This window comes from Pipistrellus kuhlii, unplaced genomic scaffold (genome assembly GCF_014108245.1).
Source record: "Pipistrellus kuhlii isolate mPipKuh1 unplaced genomic scaffold, mPipKuh1.p scaffold_m20_p_10, whole genome shotgun sequence".
NCBI classification, from domain to species: Eukaryota; Metazoa; Chordata; class Mammalia; order Chiroptera; family Vespertilionidae; genus Pipistrellus; species Pipistrellus kuhlii.
This window is the reverse complement of record NW_023425405.1, coordinates 32,839,855-32,860,309: the sequence shown is the minus strand read 5'-3', so window position 1 is coordinate 32,860,309 and position 20,455 is coordinate 32,839,855. Positions and strand designations below refer to the sequence as shown.

Here is a 20,455-nt window from a genome sequence, read left to right as displayed (position 1 = left end):
TGGCAGGTACTGCTCTCCACACTACCTGCCCATGGACTGTGGCTGTAGATGGTGTGTAGTCTCCCCCATGAAGCACGGTATCGCTACATCTGCTTTGATTACAAAGCCATAATTCCATTGGAGTAGTTTTGTCTGGTGATCATTGATTTTTGAAAGCCAATCTGATGCCTGTTCTGAAAGGGACTGTAAGAAAGGCCTCTTTAGTTTTCCCCGCTGAACAAATATTGCCAAATTCTTTTTGCAACATGCATTATACCATGATTGCCACCAGGCATAGCCTGTCTAATATTTTTTTTTTACTTTATTAAGGAGACATCTCTGTTTGATTTTCCTGTGCATTTTTACATATGGACATTAGAATGAACATGAGCATATAAAATTGATGTTCATGTCATTTTAAAAATCTTGTATACACATATCAGTTCAAAATACTGTTCACTATCACTTGCCACAGCCAGGACACTTTCTTCTTTCTTTACTTTTTAAATCACTTTTCCCATAAATAGCAGGGAAGTGCCATCGGGAGAAAAAGATAGTAAAAAGTGTTAAACATTAAAAAAACAAATCCCCCAGCAGATGAACACTATAAACGAGTGAGACTTACACAAAGATACATTATGTAGGGTCTGGTCATACATCAGCGGTCACGGCAGCAGCTGGAGGGTCTCCGGGGATGCGGGCTGGCAGGGTTTTCCCTGTGATCACAGTTCATGGGAGACCAGACCGGGACCCTTCCCTGAAGATGTCCGCTTTCTCACCTCCCTATTACTTCCTGCCTGACCCTGACTTTCAAATTCTTTTTACTTTTGCAGGAAACCAAGACATTGTATTCTACAGGGGGTGGCTCTTAAAGGGTCTAAGGATGTATTTCCATGGTTATGGAATGTCCCCTCTATTGTTCCAGAGTGAGTTCTGGGGGGTTGGGAAGCACTTTGAATTGTGACTTATTCTGTGCTTTTTGTTTATTTCTGCTTTAAAGCCAATCATTTGACTATTTTTGATACCATGAAATACAATAATATAGTCTATACTGAATAGGATAGGCGGCTGCTTTTGCATCCTGGAATAAGAGCTTTTCAGACACTTGCAATTGCCCTTTTCTTAATAGACTTTCCTTCCTCATTTTCCAGTATCCCCAGCTACCTCACATCCCCCCATGCAATGAATTTAAGGCTGAGAAAAAGTGCTGATAGAATTTTCTCTTATATCGACTCCATTCTCAGTATTGTTTCCCAAACCTCTCAGTCCACATATTCCTGGCATCCTCCGCTCTCTCTCCTCTAGGATTATGGGATCAGGCACTAGTGTTTTTATTTCTTAAACTTTTTTTTCTTGCTCTGCTACTATTCTGTCTGTATCTCAACACTGTGCCTTCTGAGGAGTTCTGCTTCCCAAACCCCCAGAACTCACTCTGGAACAATAGAGGGGGACATCCCATCACCATGGAAATATCCATAGACCCTTTAAAAGCCACCCCCTGTAGAATACAATGTCTTGGTTTCCTGCAAAAGTAAAAAGAATTTGAAAGTCAGGGTGAGCATGGTCAGAGTATAGCAGAGAGCTGGGGCAGTTGGGGGTGGTGATGAGGCAGCAGGAGCCATTGTAAGCCATTGTAAGATATTTCACTTGCCAACATACTGCTGGCAAGTGAAATAAATATAAAATGTATTAATGGTGGAGTAGTGACAACTTGAGGCTTTGGATGAGTTAGTTGGTCTCCTAATCCAAGTGGCTTCTTTGTAACTGATCTGCTACTTAATTTTAACCACTTTGTCCGTAAACCTCACTATTCACTAATTTTTTTTGTTCATTTATTCATCTAATAACTCATTATTTGTACTATGTATTGGGCTTTGTTCTAGGCAAGGAACAAAACAGACAAAGACTTGTCCTCTCCCACATGTGAGAGAGAATAAAAAACAACCACAAATCAAATAATAATAATAATAATAATAATAATAATAATAAACAATATCAGCTGCCATAAAATAAAATAAAAATAAACTAAAGAAGGGCTGAGGAGTGATCAAAGAGGGCTTCATAGAGGAGGTGGCATTTGAGCAGCGGCCTGTGTGAAGTGAGGGAGCAGCCAGACCTATATTGAAGGGAACAGTGCTCCAGGGGCAGATAACAGTTCCCGTAGAGCTCTGAGGAAAGTGTGTGGTTCCAATATAGAAGACTGGGATCCAGCTTTAGCTTTCACATGTGACACTGCCCTGGGGGTGGGTGTGAGAGATGGGTGAGCATGGTCAGAGTATAGCAGAGAGCTGGGGCAGTTGGGGGTGGTGATGAGGTGGCAGGAGCCATTGTAAGACATCTCCGCCTGGCATAAAAAAAAATAATAACAAAGGAAATGAAAATGATGAGAGATTAATGTTCTATTTTTGCCAGAATTGGGACTTTTTCCTGAGTTAAATTGTAACTGAAAACAATGGCATTTGGCTTAGATCCTGCAGGGGTGGGCTGGAGGGAGGGCTGGGAGATGGAACAAAGGACAGTTTACTGTGTTTGAAAACAGTAATAGGAATAAAATGAAGCTGTTTTCTAATTACATCTACTAAATTTAGCCAATTTCTCTCTCTCACCCTCTCCCCCCTCTCCCGTCCCCAATGTATTTACAAGATTATATGGACTGGGAGAAATACATAGCTGGGCAAATATCAGCTTGTTAAATTGAGCTACCTCTGTTGGGGAGGGGGAGATGGAAAGGGGGAAGGAAAGTCATCTGAAACAAAAAAGGAAAAGGAAAAAGGAGGCAATATCAGAAAGCAGGACTGCATTTAAGTATATTACTAGTAGCCGAAACCGGTTTGGCTCAGTGGATAGAGCGTCAGCCTGCAGACCGAAGGGTCCCGGGTTCGATTCTGGTCAATGTACCTTGGTTGTGGGCATATCCCCAGTAGGGGTGTGCAAGAGGCAGCTGATTGATGACTCTCTCTCATCGATGTTTCTAACACTCTATCTCTCTCTCTTCCTCTCTGTAAAAATCAATAAAATATATTTTTAAAAAAGTATATTACAAGTATCTCCAGTCTTTAAAGAGCAATTGATACATGAGAACTGTGAGTTGAAGTGTCTCCTGGCTTTTCTTGTGGCATGTGTTCAGAGTTTAAAGGGAAGGAATCACTAGGGACTCAGAGGCATAGAATGTAGCCCAGTCATGTTCATATCTGTGTCTGCAGGACATAAATTGAAGTTGCAAAATAAAAGTGAAGTTAGGAATTTGACTATGAATGTCCAGCTATCTATATATAAAAAAAAAAAATACCTAGGTGATATAAAGAACTTTTTGTTAATCCAGAATCCGTTGTAATGAACAATCCAGAAAATGTGCTGAGTGGTTCCCATAGTACTGTAAATGTTTGAAGGGTACCCTGCTTAGTTATAATTTAGCAAACAACTATTTCAGACACCGTTTTAACGGCAAGCAATCCTGGCAGTAATTTATCTAAATCATGCATCCCTTCCTGAACTGTAACTCTTGCTTAATTTGGGGAATTAAAGGAACCTACTTGTTAATGTAGGAGCTTCTGCCTTGTTTTTCAAGTTTGGAAACAAGAAGTCCTTTGTCTGTGACGATTAATCTGGTGGCCTCAGCAGGCTTTTAAAGTAAAGGTTTGTGTCTTTTGAACTTTCTAAGTTGGATTTGTTAACAAAGATTCAGGAGCAGGCACTACTTACTAAAGTAGCAACAGGATTTGGACATTCACTAAAAAAAACCCACATTTTTTTAGCCCCCCATTGGAGGAGCAAATGGTGCAAATGAAAACAGACTCACAATGAATAGAATGAAAATGATTTCCGTGTTTATGTTTGTCAGCATCATAGTTATTTACAAATTATCCATATGAAAATGTAAAAAAGCATATTACATCTTCACATGCCATCTGCATTAACTGAATAAAGCTTAGTGGCTTATTTGCAAATCTGTAGTTAATTGGTACATAGACATTTTTGTGCATTAAAAAAGAAATGTACATAATTTAAAATAAATTACACAATTTACAAAATAATATTAACAAAAACATCTTAGACAGCTGCCTCCTTATTTAAACAAAATAAATATTCATGTAATTAAATTAACCAAAGACCACATTTAGGGGATTATAATATATAGAAAGACATATTGCAAATTTAATAAAGTTATATTTTACAGTGACAGATACTGATCTCTTCAAGTCTCTGTGCTAGAATTATGCAGGAAAAAAGTACCAGAAAGGGAATCTTAATATTTTCTGTTAATAAATCAATACAAATAGGTTCCTGCAAAACGTTGAGAAAAGTTCATTGAAGGGTCGAAGTAGGTGATATAGAAACTATTGCTTTGAAAAAAGAAAAAAAGAAAAAGAAAACATCTACAAAGCACAACAAGACTGACACCCAATTATATATCTAAATAGGCTTTTGATTGCTGAAAACATGATGCCCACAAATCATATACTGGCCATTTTTTAAGGTCTAGCTTGGTAGAAGCATGAAACATAAAACTACAAAACTAACTATCCCTTTAGGACTTAATTTACTTATTTAAGAATGTAGACATACCCATTTTTCAGTGTCCCTGCTAGATACAGAATTACCACAGCACACGTCCTTTTGATAAAGATTTATTAATGAGTGCTAGGCCCACACTCCTGGCTCAGCCCTGACGGCCTGCCTTATTTCCCCAGAGCTGAGGCAGGCCGGGTGGGGCTGCCAGCCATCTTAGCCCTCACATCTAAACTCCACCCGGGAGGGGCCACTCTGTTGCAAGATTCCTCATTTGTTCCCAGACTGCTCTCCTTCCCATACCCTCAGCCTTAGGGGGGAAACAGAACAAAGAACACATTTGAGTTTGGCAATATTGTTACATCTGGTGAGATGTCAGATCATTTTGGAATGATTCCTGCAAACTGATTCAGACGCCAGATCAGCTTAAGCATGGGCTCCCCCATTCTTGTGTGTAGAGAGGTACTGGGTTGCACTAAATTGAGTGTAGGAACTGACATTTTTACAGAAGAGTTTTATTTTTCTCTCTCCCTCCCACCCCTTCCCTCTCTTTTCTTTTTTTCTTTTTCTTTTTTCTTTTTTCTTTTTCTTTCTTTTTTCTTTTTCATCTGCATCTTTCCTCTTTACACAGGTCTTTGACCATTATATTCTATGAAACTCAACATGTTCACATTCTAAGTGACACTGACTCCAATGGGAAGGAAATATAGGAGTTAGGCTCTTATTTCTTCTTATTAAAATGTGGGCATGTTGAGTAGAAGTTGTATGAGTAGACAAGATGAGCTGCAGATAAGAGAGCAGAGCAGAAAGAGACCAGGAACATAAGGAACTTGTTCCTGCAAGAAGTTGTAAATAAGGGACTTTACAGGAATTCCAAGGTGTCCAAGTAAGCCCTAATGACCAGCTACCTGCTCGCGGGTGGAGGAGAGGCACACTAAAGGCCGAACAGCAAGGCCTGAGACATGGACCTTACAGAAGGAAAGACACTGACCACATTGAAAAATAGATCTAAAGGGCCATGTAAGTGCTGTTGTGTTCTGTTAAGCACTCTTTCCTTCTTTTGAATATCTTAGGTACATATGTATACAAAAGCCTCACTAATCTTTTACAGTGACTAACAGAGTGTCTTACCTGTGATAATTTAATAAATGTTTGCCTTGTTATAAGCAATTTGTGCTTTGTTGTAAGTAATTAAGAACATGCTTTTAAGTACTCCTTTTCAAGTTGGCTTAATGCTACACTGCAGGGTCCTCAAAAGGCTTTGAAATAAGGATTATGGCCAAGACCCTAGATAAGGTATTGACGAATGAGCAAATCAACCCCTTTCAAGAGACATCAGTTCCGTGTGGTTCACATAGTTGACAGTCCAACAAAATAGTATAATACTGTGCTAGCATTCTCTCTCCTTCCTCTCCTCCCTCCCTCTCTCTCTCTCTCTCTCTCTCTCTCTCTCTCTCTCTCTCTCTCCTCTCTTTTTGTTAAACCAAGCAGACCTTCATACTTATATAATAGTAGTTCTAAATCTTTTTGTGGTCAGACCATTTTGGTAAGGCAAAGTGTCAATAGACAAGTTATTACTATATTCCCCTCCTGAATTCTTAAAAAATGAACAGGAGGGATAAGGATCTGATGAGATTTTAGTAAAGTATTTAATTCATTATTGACTCATGCCAGGAACAAAAATAATGCCATTCTCATGCCATAAACATGAATACAGTAACTTTCATTCCCCCAAGTTAGCCAGCTAGGTACATTCCCCTCCTTTTAACCTTTCTAACAAAGGGCCATCCAGTATTTATTTATCTAATAATGAACTTCCAATATGCTCCCTAGTGCTAGATCACATTAAAACTAGTCTCCTGTACATAACATTGTATTGTAATGTGTATTCCATTTTTGAATGAAATCATCTTGTATTTTCATAACATTTTATAATTTTTTAAAAAGGTTTTTTGATTTTTATAGAGAGAGGAAAAGATAGGGAGAGAGAGAGAGAAAAACATTGAGAGCGAAACATCAATCAGCTGCCTTTTGCGCGACCCTCACTGGGGATCTAGCCTGCAAACTCAGGCATATGCATGCCCTAACTGGGAATCAAACCAGCAGCCTTTCAGTGCACGGGATGGCACCCAACCAACTGGACCGCACTGGCCAGGGCCAGCCATTTTATCATTTTGATCAATTAAGTTAATTCTTATAATAAAGGTAGGATGATGCTGATCTCTCTTCTGAATTAATGAAATTTCATAGAATTGTAAGTACAGCTTTAGTAGCAATAATATTTCATTTTATTCAACAATTTCAAAGTTATTAGGTGTTGTACTCATATCCTAAGGCTGTTAGCTGAATTCTTCAAGTAACTGCAATAGATTCTCAACTATTTTAGATAAATGGAATTCATTTTAGTCAGAGAAATCCATGATCTGGAAGACTCCCGAGTGCATATATTGCCAACCACAGTTTGAGAGTAACAATATTATTTATGGCTTCTTCTTCAATAAGCCAGATGAAATGGAACTGGTTGTTATGCTTTTCCTTATTTAATTTTCCTTGGTTACTTAATCTTCCTGACTACTTGTTTGTTTTGAAGTTAATTACCTTGCCTACTACAATGAATATTAAATAACGAATTAGTGTTTACCACATTTAATTCTTATTGAAATATATAGAAATCTGTTCGTTTGGGGGACAATGATATTCTAATCTGATGTCTTCTATCAATATAATTCTGCAAATACGTTAATGAACAGCAGGGGGAGTTAAAACTCTAGTATGAAGGTAAATACCTTCTAGTTGAAACCACTTTCACAGCCACACAGCTAAGTTTAGGACAAAAACAGCCATTACACTATTTTCAAAAGACCTGACACCCTAATATCCTCCCCCTTCCCAAAGTCTGTTGCAGTAAAATGGTATTGCTTTTTTAAGTGGCACCTTTTAAGTTTTCTTTTCATATGAAAGAAGTCTGCCAAGTTAGATATTATTTCACTGTGAATTTTCCAGGCCAATAGCTGTAAAAAATAGTTACTTCTAACACAGTGATAAGTGTAGTGACTGTTTTCACCTTTGAAACTAAACTCTGATTTCAGTCTGAGGGTAAATGAGTAAAACCCAGAAATGACACCGTGGAGAGTTAGCTTTGAAAAAACTTCTAGATTAGTGGTCAGCAAACCACGACCTGCAAATGTGGCCTTCTGGCTGTTGTTTTTAAAGAGACTGCACTGAAAGACATCATGCTGTTCTTTTATGTACTGTGCACTCTCTATGGCTGTGTTCTCCTAATGGCAGAATTGAGAAGCTGTAGCAGAGACCTGGCTGAGAATATCTACCACTGTGGCTCTTTACCGAATAAGTTTTTCCACCCTTGGTCTAGATATTTAATGAAGCCCTGGACAAAATACTGACCATTTTCTTTCCTAAAATTTTAGTTTTTGAAATCATAAATTAAAAAGACCACTTCAGGTTTTACTAGTAGGAATGACAAAACAATGGATTTCAAAACACATTTGGTCTGAAATTAGGAAAACAAATTGGGAGAGGAAAAAAAAATCAACACACAATCTTGATTTCTTTTAGGTACAAAAGTCAGCAATACATTACGTTCTCCATCTGCTCAAAATTAAAAAGACAACCAGCTCCTTTTTTTCTTTTCTTTTCTTTTCTTTTTTTTTTTTAACAAAGATAAGAAATATAAAAATCTAGTCATAAACAGCCTTCAAGGTACAATTAAAAACCAACTAGTGGGGTCCATCTTTTGGAGGATGAATGAGTTCGGGACTTAAAACACTTAAATTACCACCATGTTGTCAATTTCCCAGTGGCTGCAGCGGTGAGGAGGACTGTACACAGCAGGTGTTCCATCCTGTCGTCATCCAAAATGAACTTGACTCTCTTCAGGATACAGGAAGTTGTCAATGTCTCCATGGCACTCAGCATCGTTGTCTCCATCCCGTATGAAAAGAGGCAGTTTCTATGGCAATACTGGTTAAGTGCCTATCATGCTGCACTAATATAGTGCAAAAATGTGCCTTCCATTCAGCAAAAAAAGATGCAGGCAACCAGTCTGAATGTGGGGAAAGTAGAAACTTACTGTATTAACACAAGCAAATGAGTTTTCCAGACAATAACCACTAGAAAATACTGAACGTGAGGGTTCTTCTAAGATACTAGGACAGGTCCAGCACTTGTACTTTGGAGAAAGACAAGGATTAAGTCTTATAAAAAGTCTTTGCCTCTGAAAAGCTACCATCAAACCACCAAATGATGAATTTGCTCAATGAGTTTTCTGCTCAAAGTAGAGCATTAAAATGGCTTATTACCAGGTATATAATCTGACATAATAGTATGTATCATTCAGTTGCGTGTACATGACGTTACGCTTGCCTATGATCTTGGTATAAGCTCTTCATGCTAAAATGTCACTATGGGTGAGCACTGCAGACAGAGGCGTGTGTCGGCATTCCACATGGCCACTCCTGCCACCATATTTCAGAGATGAAAGTACTTTGCCAGTTGGTAGGTTTCATGAACGATCACTCAGACTCTCAGAAGGCAGCATGTATTCAACTCCACCTCCTAGAGCAGTGGTCGGCAAACTCATTAGTCAGCAGAGCCAAATATCAACAGTACAACGATTAAAATTTCTTTTGAGAGCCAAATTTTTTTTTAACTTAAACTTCTCCTAACACCACTTCTTCAAAATGGACTCGCCCGGGCGGTGGTATTTTGTGGGAGAGCCACCCTCAAGGGGCCAAAGAGCCGCACGTGGATCTCGAGCTGCAGTTTGCCGACCACAGAACTAGACCTCTCAGGAATGAAGGTTTCTGTGTAAGTGGTACCGTATCGATATCTCCGATGGCACTGTGATCTTCTCTCTTATCAATGATGCTCTTTTGAAAAGGTACGACGGGCTTTAACCCACGCAGCTGGAATAGCTCTGCGGCCTCTCCTGCAAAGTCAGAAAGCTGAAGCTGGTTGCTGCCGGGATAGCTCAGACCTTACATGTCTGCATCGCCATCATAGGCTAAGGTCAAAGGTTTCAGTCGGTTGTTTTGCCTTCTTTGGGGCTTCTTTGGCTTTTTGCTGTTAAAAAAAAATCATGAAAATTGGGAGGAAAAAAAAATCAATCTTCCATTGTACATGTTGCCATTTTAAATGAAAAAAGTTTGAAACTTATGGATAAACCTAAACTACTTACTTGCCTAAATTCAAACTTAACATTCAATTTTCTGCTATCTTTTGAATAAACGTGAAACAGAACCCTTCAAATATGTGAGTATACTGTAAGGGATTAATTATCCAAATAGAATTCCTCTAGTACTAACAACAGATATCACAGGGTAATCATTTATATTTGACCAGAATCCTTTATAAATAATACATAATTTATAAATAATGCAAGGCAGCTAAATAAGATCAGGTACTACCATAATGTCTTCCTCTGATATTAATTCAATATAAACATCAGCGTCTTCTCTTGCATAACCAAAAAGAATGTACTTAAAAAGATGGCCTGAGGCAGCTCTGGCTCATTTTCAGAAACTAAATGACTCATCGATTTAGTAGTTTTTAGACTACCCAAGACTAAAGTTATGTTTATGTAGAACTTCAGATGAATACTAACTAAATGTAGAATACTTTTTTGAGACATTAGTTTGCCATTCCTGTGTTATAGTTAATTGAACGTGTTTCCCCTAAAAGAGAAATATTTTTTCCTCTTAGATGTTGAAATATTTAAACACTCACCAAGCTAGATAAATCATGGAGACAATAAAGATGAGTAACACAAATGCCCCAGCCGCTACACCGTAAACCCAGGTCTTTAGTCTCCCATCTAAGAAGAATGGATATTAATCATTAATTCACATTAGTCTGGCATGTAAATGACAGTCTTTAACGATGACCAATGGGCCAGTTCACATACGACCAAGTCCTTTCAAAACTCAAAGTGAATTATTGCTTAGGCACAATTAATGATTAATGCAACGCTGCTACTATGACTTAGATGCTCCTTCATTAAAGATAGAATATCAATGAAAATTGAATTAAAAAGCAATAAGTAATATTTTCAATTTGAGTGCAAGCTTTCAAGTTATTATATCTAAATTTCTGCTGCTTCTTATCTGAATTTTACTTCAAATACAATTTGTGCATAATGCTGCCTTTTCTTTTGAGTTTCATTTTATTTTGAGATTGTGCTCACGAGAAAAGAAAAGAAAAAAAACTGTAATGCAATTTCAAAGAAGTCCCACGACTAAGAGTTGATGCAGACAGGTATTTGCACATCAACTTGGTCATTTTTACATTTTTTTCCAGATAAACTGAAAATGAATGTATTTAACAATTTGGAGAAGTAATAGTCTCCTATCTCGTTTATGCTTACAGTCCTTTAGAGCTGATTTGAAATATCATTTGCAAAAATAACCAAGTTTGATTAACATATAAAATGATCTCTAAATAACTTCCACCTTTTCTATTATAGACATTCCCTTCTTTTCCTAAGTTCATGGTACACTTGCTTTTCTAGAATGATCTTTGATTATAACCTGTATTTGATAGCTGAAAGAAATCCGATGACTTCCTGTTTTATGAAAAAAGGAGGAAGGCAACAGCAGTGCAGTGAGTGTTCCAGAGGCAGCTTGCCCCCCAGGGAGCCAAAGGCCAGCCAAGCTCCTTCCCAGGGAACCACACCCAGCATCTCAGCACCAAGCTGCCCAGGCTCTGAACTGTGTGAGCATCTGTGCTTTATCTCGATTTACTTTGTGCATCTGTTAGCAAGATGTGTCCTAAAGCTGAGAGAGCTCCAACAGGTATTACCTTTAGTGTAAGACTGGACATAATTAACATATTTGGTATAAATTCATATGTGGTTTTCTGGGTCCGAGGCGGCTCACACTTTTTTCCCATGTACAATAATTTAGTGGTAACTGCCTCTTTATGCCATTTGGGGTTTAAGAACAGTTTCATAGGATCCCTCTCCTTCCGGATAGCAGGGGAATCTGCATACAAAACCAGAGAGGGCAGGCCTCCTCATTTGGTTTCCTGATCTCATTCTATTTGAACTTCTCAGTTTTATGTTCTGAACAAACTTCAAGCATAAGACACTGTTCATGACTTTGCCAGCTTAATTTGGTCCTCACATCAACATATATATTCTGTTGCATACATGCAATTAAACATATGCTAGTGTCATGCTATAGATTGGGGAAAGGAATGCTGGTTTAGTCCACATTTGAAAGCCACTGAAAGCAAATCAATACTGTGACACTTTTTTAAAACTTCATTTGCTGGAAATAAGTTAATTTTTAAAATATCATTTCCTGTCAATTCTAAAGATTTAAAAAACTTAAGCCAGGATGTGAAATATAAAGAGCTGTGCCACTGCTGGGTTCATCTGCCCCGACTGTTTTTTAATTAATATCATTTGGGTTTTTCAAAAATCAAGAACAGAGTCTAAACCACATGTGTCAAACACAAGGCCCGCGGGCCAAATCCGTCCCGCCAGGCCTTGCAATGTGGCCCGCACCGCGCTGTGATCACTGCACTCCGCTGCGTTTCCATCACAATGACAGTTTATGACTGTTCAGTAAACCATTCGGCCCGCGATTTAGGCTGGATTTTAGATTTTGGCCCCTTCTCTGATTGAGTTCGACACCCCTAGCTCTAAACATACGTTTGTAGTATAGTAAAATGTTTACTTTAGGGAAACTATATATATTAAACCAAGTGTGACAACACTACTATCCTCTCTTTTTAAAACCCAGTTTGGATGTGAGGAGACCCACTTGCACTCTGAATCAAGGTCAAGGTGGCTAATGGCCACTTGCTGGCCCACCATGTTGAACCCTGAGAGTTTCCATGTTTACACAGACAAACTGGGTTTGCAAAATGAAGTATTTTTTTTTTTTCAACTAAAAACCTACTAAAGTAGGAAGACTGTAGTTGAGTGTAAAATACTTAAAAAACAAACAAACAAAAAAAAAACCCAATAGTGATTCTCCAGGCAGGGTAAGTGTTTTGACTTAATGCTATTAAAAAGAAGGATGTGTTAGTTATTCAAATTTCTTTCTCCTTTCTCATGTTTCTGACAGAGTTATAAAGTAGTCGATGCCCTGCTTTGCCTGGAGATTTCCTTTGGTCATGAGCTAGTGAGGCCTCTTGGTGTGAGAAAAAGTGGCACGGTATGGTTGAACCCACTGGCGAGAGAAAGTGTACACAGTGAGAAGGGCATTTCATTGGGCCTTCAAGCCTTTGCCTGCAGAAGCTTCAAGTCCACTACTAGACCCATTAAGAGCAGCCTAATATGACAAGGGTCTGGTCAGTCTCCAAGACGGTCCATCTAGACAGGAAGGCTCCATCCTTGCCCTCACATGTTTGGTGCGAGTATAGATTCTGAGCTTCTGTGCTAACACTGAGGCCTCACAGAAATCAGTCTGACCACCTAGTGTCCCCCCACCCCTTGGCACGAAACCACATGCCTCATGTTCCTATTTTGAGTTCAAATTATTACTGCTCTGTGCTCAAATGAAAAGTTCTTGAATGTCTTTATAGTTTTATTTGTAATGAATGATAACAGCCTCCCCCCACCCCCCAATCAGTATTTTCCTTGTTAGATTTCTTTGTTCATGTGAAAATAATTACACTTGTAAATTTAGGACTGAGATTGAATAACTAATCTCAATCCTAAATTTTTGTTGTCGTCTTTTTTCTCTCGGAAGAAAGGTATTTCATTTCTCTCAACTTGGAGCATGAGTGCTTTTTTCATAATGATGATAAAGATATTGTAAGATTCTATGGAACAATAGAACAAAATGAAATAATAAGTAGCTCCTATGAAAATGCTGATTTTGTCATCATTTGGTGTTGGGTAAGTGTATCATTAAAGAATTCTACATCAAGATCTTCTAGTCACTTTACCTGGCCCCAGTGGCTGTAGAAACCAGGTCCTGCCCCGTCCTTCGGGGTTCCGGGAGGGCTGGGTCGGGTGCACTGCCCGGCTGGTTTTCACGTCTGCTCTCTTGTCCTCCACGGTGGGGATCGCCACCACGGGGATCAGAGTGCACTGCTCCAGCGTCCCATTGGAAGATAGGACTTCCGTGTACCCCTCTTCACAACTGCACGCCCTCGTCTGCGGGAGAGCAAGAAGAGATCTACTTTGCACACGGGTGAGTTTGGGAAGCCTAACGGACCTGACTTGAAGGGAAGGCTTGAATGAAATACTGTTTTGGGAATTTGCTACATGGAATTTCTGTCTCACTACATTAAAAGAAAGAACACACTTTTTGTACCGCACACAAGCTTATTCTAACAATAGAAGCACGGGCATCCTGAATTGTTTATGTTAATAAAAGAGGTACCAAACTAGAATTTTTATGCCTCAAGACATGCCTTTTGTAAAGGGAAATGACTGCACAAGAGGCGGTGGGGTGACGATGAGGAGGCGGCTTGTCTGCCCTAATGGATTCACACATACCTCGCTACAGTACGAGTGGGGTTGGCTACACGGCGGGTGACAAGACCTGTCGGCATCAGGCTGGTGAACCACCAAACAGCCCCCTGTGGAACAGAAAACCACATTGTGACAAGTCATGTCTCTTGCAATGATAAGAATACACTGTTGTTACGGGCTTGTCTTTGAACCCTAAAACCATGCCGGGACTCCCACAGATTTTCCTGAGAAATATTTAGTTAACCTTGACCATTGTATTTAGGAACTCGAGGTGCCTTTACTCAGAGACGGCGAAGAGCAGGTGTTGAACAGATGATTATATAGCTGCTACCCTGAAAACTCTGACTGAACACAGGCTATTTCCAAGGCCAAGTCCCGCACTCTAAAGCAGATTTAATTTTCTCTTAAAGGTAAAATCCTTTCTTGGTTAATTCAAGGAAATAGTTTTCATATCTCTTTAATTTATGGTCTACCACATGAATGCATTCTTTATAATGTGCATCTCTTTTTCAGAAAAATCATTTTAAGAATTTTGGGGGGACAGGAAAGAAAACAAATATAGCTACTAAGTGTGTGCTGGCACTGCTGTTTCAACTTGACATTGCAGCTCTCTACTGATGCCTCTTCTGTTTCCTCCTCTTCCAGCATAATAGCAAGTGTGCCTACGTGGTTATATCAAGATAGGGATAGATGTCATAAAGTGACATGGAAGGAACTCGGAGTTTCAAATCATTCTTGTTCAGTGTAACAGAATTTTAGCAAAGCAAAGTTTTCCCTTTATGTAAGGAATCAATGATCCTGTGGAATTTCTCAGAGTGACTATTGCTAATTCTCAATATTATAAGTTAAATATTCATAGAAAAAATGTTATGAAAGCAGTTAGTCATTGCAAGGCAGTTGCAGTTAAATGGCCACATGGAAGTCACATTATTAAACACATAAGAAAAAAAAAAAAAGGAAAACAACAGCCTGAGTTTCTTATAAGGGTAACTATTCTTAACATTAAAACGGTCCATTGAGGTAGGTAAAATACTTTACAGAATTGTCTACTTCTCATAGAGAATTGTATCTCTCCTAAAACATGGAAAAGGAATGCATATAAAGTTGATCACAAATCATTTATACGTTGGCTTTTTGGTATCAAACAGTAGTATGAAATAAAAATCTTGTATATTATACTGCTTTAAAAAGAAATTGAATATATGATTTCTACAGGTATGTCCTCTAAAAATTGACTTACCTTGGCATTGGGGAATAGCCCCAATTTCAGGGGGACAAGAGATTTTTAACATGCAGAAGGAAAGGCAGACAAGTATTATTTGCATCCTTACTTGGGAAACAAAACACATTGAAAACTAATAGGACCCTCTGGGGAAGCTTAAAATTATCTCTGAAAAACTTAAAGAAGAATGCAGACATTCATTTCCAACTACTGAGCTGAGTGGGCCATGCTTCCGGTTCAGAAAGACCCACTTACCCTTCTCTCAGAGTGGTGAGGTTGGGACAGATTGTTCTCCCAGAAAATAACACTCAGAGAGCAAAGGGTTTCCTGGAAGGTCTCTTTTCTTGGTCATGCATGTGTCCCCTGGCAGTTGTTACTATCAAGGGTTTCCTGACACAGATTTCTCATACATAAAATCTTATCGCCACAAGAATACTGTTTGACATCCTGCTCCCACTTTCATAGGGAGGAAATGAGTAGTTGGGTTTCAATAAATCCAGGTAATTTAAAATTCAATATAAAAACTAATGCTTTCCAGAGAGCACATGGATCCCTGCGCCTGTTATCTTACTGGACATATTACAGCTAAATTTATAAATGGATAGACTCAGAGGCACCCAAATGCACATTACCTTTCTCCCTGCCAGAGGGTCAGAACAATGGCGGTAAGTCAGCAGGTCACCCTGAACAGATAGCTGTCAGTGCTCATGCTACTGCTATGCTATGGAGATTCCTGTAAATCAAATCTATAAAAATAAATTAAGAAGAGACAACAGATCTTTGGGTCCACATGTTTGAGGTTGAGGTTCTGGTTCCGACCTTGGTTTCTTTCTAGGAGATTTGCGAGGTGCCTCACCTCAGTAACTATCAGGAGCCACGTTTGTGTTTTTTTTTTTCACCTCTTCAAAGGAATCCTTGCCTTTACTGGGCTCAGATAAGGAAACTTTTAAGCACTGCAGATTAGAGTAGTTCTTTGGGGTAAATTTGGGTATGAAGGACACGCAAAAGTTCTGCACTTGGATTTCTTCTTCGGGTGCATAATTATTTTTGTGTGGGGACAGACTGGGTGAGTGTTCAGATGCTCTGAGCGGGAGATTTAACAATAGGTTTTCCCTATTCTATATAATAAAAGGGTAATATGCAAATAGACCGAACGGCAGAACAAACAGTCGCTATGATGTGCACTGACCACCAGGGGGCAGATGCTAATCGCAGGAGATGGTCATCACAGGCACTGCCCCCTGGTGGTCAGTGCACTCCCACAGGGGGAGCGCTGCTCAGCCAGAAGCTGGGCTGAGGGCTGGTGAGCATAGCGGCAGTGGCAGGAGCCTCTCCTGCCTCCGTGGCAGAGTTAAGGCTGTCCAACTGATGGCTTAGGCCCGCTCCTCTAAGCCATCAGTCAGACATCCCCCGAGGGCTCCCAGACTGCGAAAGGGCATAGGCCAGGGACACCCTAACCCTGAGTATATGAGTGCACAGGGCCTCTAGTTAATTAATAAAAGAACTATATAAATCATACATGTCTGAATTCAAGCAAGGTATCATGACTTATGTAATCATTAGAGGCTTGGTGCATGAAATTTGCATGGGTAGAGTCCTTGGGCCTGGTCGGTGATTAGAGCCAATCTGTGGGGCAATGAGGGGCCCCTGCTGGCACCCACCTTGGTTGGCCTGGAGCCTGCGGGCTGGGGCAGCTCCTGCATTGTGCATCTGCCCCATGGTGGCCAGTGCACATCATAGTGACCGGTTGTTCTGCCGGTTGTTCTGCTGTTGAGTTGATTTGCATATTAGGCTTTTATTATATAGGATATTCCCTTGAAAGAATTTTGGTTTGTGAGTGTATTGCATTTTAAGGCACAGAAACAGATAGAGTCAACAAAACATTGATTATTTCTTATCACGTAGTGAGTTATTAGTATGTACATTTTCTAGTAAAAACAATCTGAGAATTATTTACTTACAATAATCATTTGTTAGAGTTAGACAATAGTTTAATTAAATAAATTCTAGCAGCAATGTCTAAAATGGCTGGGTGAGGAAGAATTTAACTGAAATGTTAAAAGATAAAGTAATTGGTCATTGGCCCCAGATAGATATACAGCTCAGGTATCTTGAATCTAACCATGTGTTGAATACTGAATGTCTTTGTTGTCCTAACTATTTTCTCTAACCTACTACACGTGGGTTATAGGAAAACTTTCAAAGAACAAAGAGAAATTGGAGGTTTACCTGTTACATTTACACCATCAGACCTTTGACACCAGACTGTTCGGGAAGAGCCTTTCCAAGCACTTGCCATCCATTTATACTCATAACACTGTCCATCTGCAGGGACACAATACACATTAACAGAAGCATTGTGCTGTCCAGGAGGATAATCATGGAGACAGAGTATTAGTTAAATATTTATAAGCAGTTGAAAAGTGATAAAAAGGCCATCTCAAATGATGCAATTGCCAATTTGTTGTCCTGAAGTTGCCATATGTTATGCAATTCCGATATTCACCTAAATCCCAAGTAATTGTCCATATCTGCTGTTATACTATCTCATGTAAACCTAGATTTTAATTTTATATTTTATCGAAACATTATGAAATATCAAACAGTTAGACAAGGACAAAGAATAACTACAAAATTTCAATTACACATCATGCCATTTAGCAAATACTACCATTTAGTTATATTTGCTAAAGTCTTTTTTTTTTTTTTGCTTGTTGATGAGTGAAAAATAACACATAAACTTGATGTCCTATTACATTCCTTTCTGATCTCCCTCCATCCCTGTCCAGCAATACCCACTATTATGAAGTAGATAGATCTGTTCTGTGACCTTTTATATTCTTTTGATATATATATACTATAAATATGTAACTATAAATGATATAAGGCATTATTTTTAGTCAGGCTCAAAATTTAAAAAGTATTATACCCTGAATCATTCTAAAACTTAATCCATGTTACAGATGAATTATTTCTATGTGATTTTAATGTAGATATAGTCAGTTTATTTTTAGCTTCTATATAGAATTTCATGGTAGTAATTGCTATAACTTATTGCACTATTTCCTTTAAGGGTGGACTTGCGGGTTGTTTTCAATTTTTGCTATTATATCAAGTCTCAGTGGTCAACCTTACGTAAGCCTCCGTGTGTATCCTTAAGGTAACTTTCTAGAAGGGACATTTCTGGGTATCACCGTAGAGACAGCTGGAACTTTACTAAATGTAGGTCATTTTTCTCCTCTAAAAGAAGGCCATTCACATACCCACCAGCAGAGAATAAGGGCTACCATTGCTCTACACCCTCACAGACCTTTATGATGTCCAGATTTAAATGTTTTGTCAGTCTTGTGAAAAGCTATCTTGTCATTTTAAATTGCGGTCTTCTGATTGCTAAAGCTATCAAACAGTAACAAAGGTGTGTGGGGGCATTTAGATTTCCTCTTATGTGAATTGATCATGTACATGTATATCTTTTGGCCTTTTTCCTACTGAAATCTATACTTTTTTTTTCTTTCTTATTGAATTGTGGGGCTTTTTATTCTAGAACAGCAAGTCTTAGAGTGTGGTTCAGGAACCGTAGGTGACTTTGACATTCTTTTAGGGCATGTGCAGGTGACATCTGTGTAGATTTTTTTTTATATACGGGGGGGGGGGGGGAGGGGCAAAAGTAGGGAATATGCAAAAACAGTTTACTTTTTTATTATTACTTATTAATTATTGTATTATTTTTCATATGAATAACTGTAAAGCGACTACTTTTGCCCAACGGTGTACATAAAGTAAATTAAAATTGCAATAGATTGAACAAAAGCAGGTAAGGAATTCAGCTGTATTCCTTTAAGCTACCTATAGAGATTTGAAATAGTGTAAAACAAGATCATACTTGCCACTAAACTTATTTTTTATTTTTGAAAATAATTATTTTTCAGGAAATATTTATAGTAACATATAGTTGGTTTATGATTATCTCTTACCTAATAATAGATAAACATGTAAAATTGACCGTACCTCTGCTACTCCCACAGCCAATCAGGAATGAGTGTGAAAATTAACCGGACAAATATGGCAGGCTAATTTGCATATGAGTGACCAGCCCGTGGGAGGTGGGGGATGCCTGCTATGAGGGGAAGGGAGGGGGACTGAGGGAACTATAGGAGTGTGTGGCCCGAGAGTGGAGACTTGATGGCTCCCAGGCAGCCAGGAGCAAAGCCAGGGGAAGGAAGGCCTATTCTTGCATGAATATCGTACAATGGGCTTCTAGTTTATAATAATAAAAGCATAATATGCTAATTAGACTGGACAGCCGAATGACCTTCCAGATATCCTTCTGGACGAAGCCAGGGCTGTTGAGGGCCAAGGCAGCTGCAGTGGTTGCAAGGAATTTCATGCATCTGGCCCTCTAGTTTAAAATAAACTAACAAACATTGAGCAGTTTGGGATCCTCACTTGCTAAGAGTATATAATAGTCTTATTTTGAAAAAGTTCACAATTGTTCTAGACATTAATCCATTGAAATTAATTGACATCCTGAGTATCTTTTATTTTATTTTTTATTAAGGTATCACAAATGTGTCCTTACACCCCCCCCCCATTGTCCCCTCATACCCCCAGTCCTGCCCCCATCCTCACCTTCACCCCCTGATGTCTGTGTCTATCACTTATGCATATATGTATGCATACAAGTCCTTTGGTTGACCTCTCCAATTTTAAGTCTGTGGCTTGTCTAGTAACCTTGTTTATAGTCTATTTTACTGTATAGAAGATTTAAGTTTAAAGGTATTTTTATTTTTTCCAGTTTTGTTTGTGTTTTTGGTCTCATATTAGGAGATCTTCCATCCCATTCTGCACCCCCAGGAACAACCCCCCCCCCCTGCTGCCCCCCCCCCCCACACATACACTCAACTTTGTTTTACTACTTAAGATTTCACATAAATGGGAGGTGTATGTTTCTTTACATTTTGGCAAACCTCATAATTCAAATCACTTAAGTTTTACCTTGTGTGCATATGTGAGTACATATTTGATAGATTTGAGTTTTTAATAGTTATAAAATTGTGGTTTGGCTTCTCTATTATTCTTGGTAAATTATAACATTCTAAATAGTCTTTAAGTTTTAGCAAAATTTACTCACAGAATGATAGTTTTCTAAACACTATTTTATCTGTAACAATATCAATTTTCTTCAGTGATTTTGCATGAGGTGGCCTATTTTGCTAGTTTGGTAAAAAAGCAAGCTATTGATTTTGTTGATTATCTTGCTTCTTTGTTTTCTATCTCAATGAATTTGTATTTATCTG

The 20,455-nt window shown here is 38.7% G+C and overlaps 1 protein-coding gene across 2 annotated transcripts in view; it reads right to left on the bottom strand.

Annotated features, from left to right (window-relative positions):
- Positions 1–3,784: 3,784 nt before the first annotated feature.
- The window catches only part of THSD7A (thrombospondin type 1 domain containing 7A), a 299,368-nt gene continuing 282,697 nt past the window's right edge, over positions 3,785–20,455 (bottom strand). The window contains exons 24-29 of one of the 2 annotated variants that reach the window (XR_006740961.1): positions 17,388–17,483; positions 13,961–14,043; positions 13,405–13,615; positions 10,234–10,321; positions 9,288–9,570; positions 3,785–9,060 (exon numbers count right to left, since the gene is read on the bottom strand). Coding sequence is in view for 1 of the 2 variants with exons in the window: in XM_045578315.1 (XP_045434271.1) it covers positions 9,486–9,570; positions 10,234–10,321; positions 13,405–13,615; positions 13,961–14,043; positions 17,388–17,483 (563 nt within the window). In the remaining variant the exon portion in view is untranslated. Of the gene's footprint in view, positions 9,571–10,233; positions 10,322–13,404; positions 13,616–13,960; positions 14,044–17,387; positions 17,484–20,455 lie in introns of both variants that reach the window. The other variant, XM_045578315.1, reaches the window with a different exon arrangement.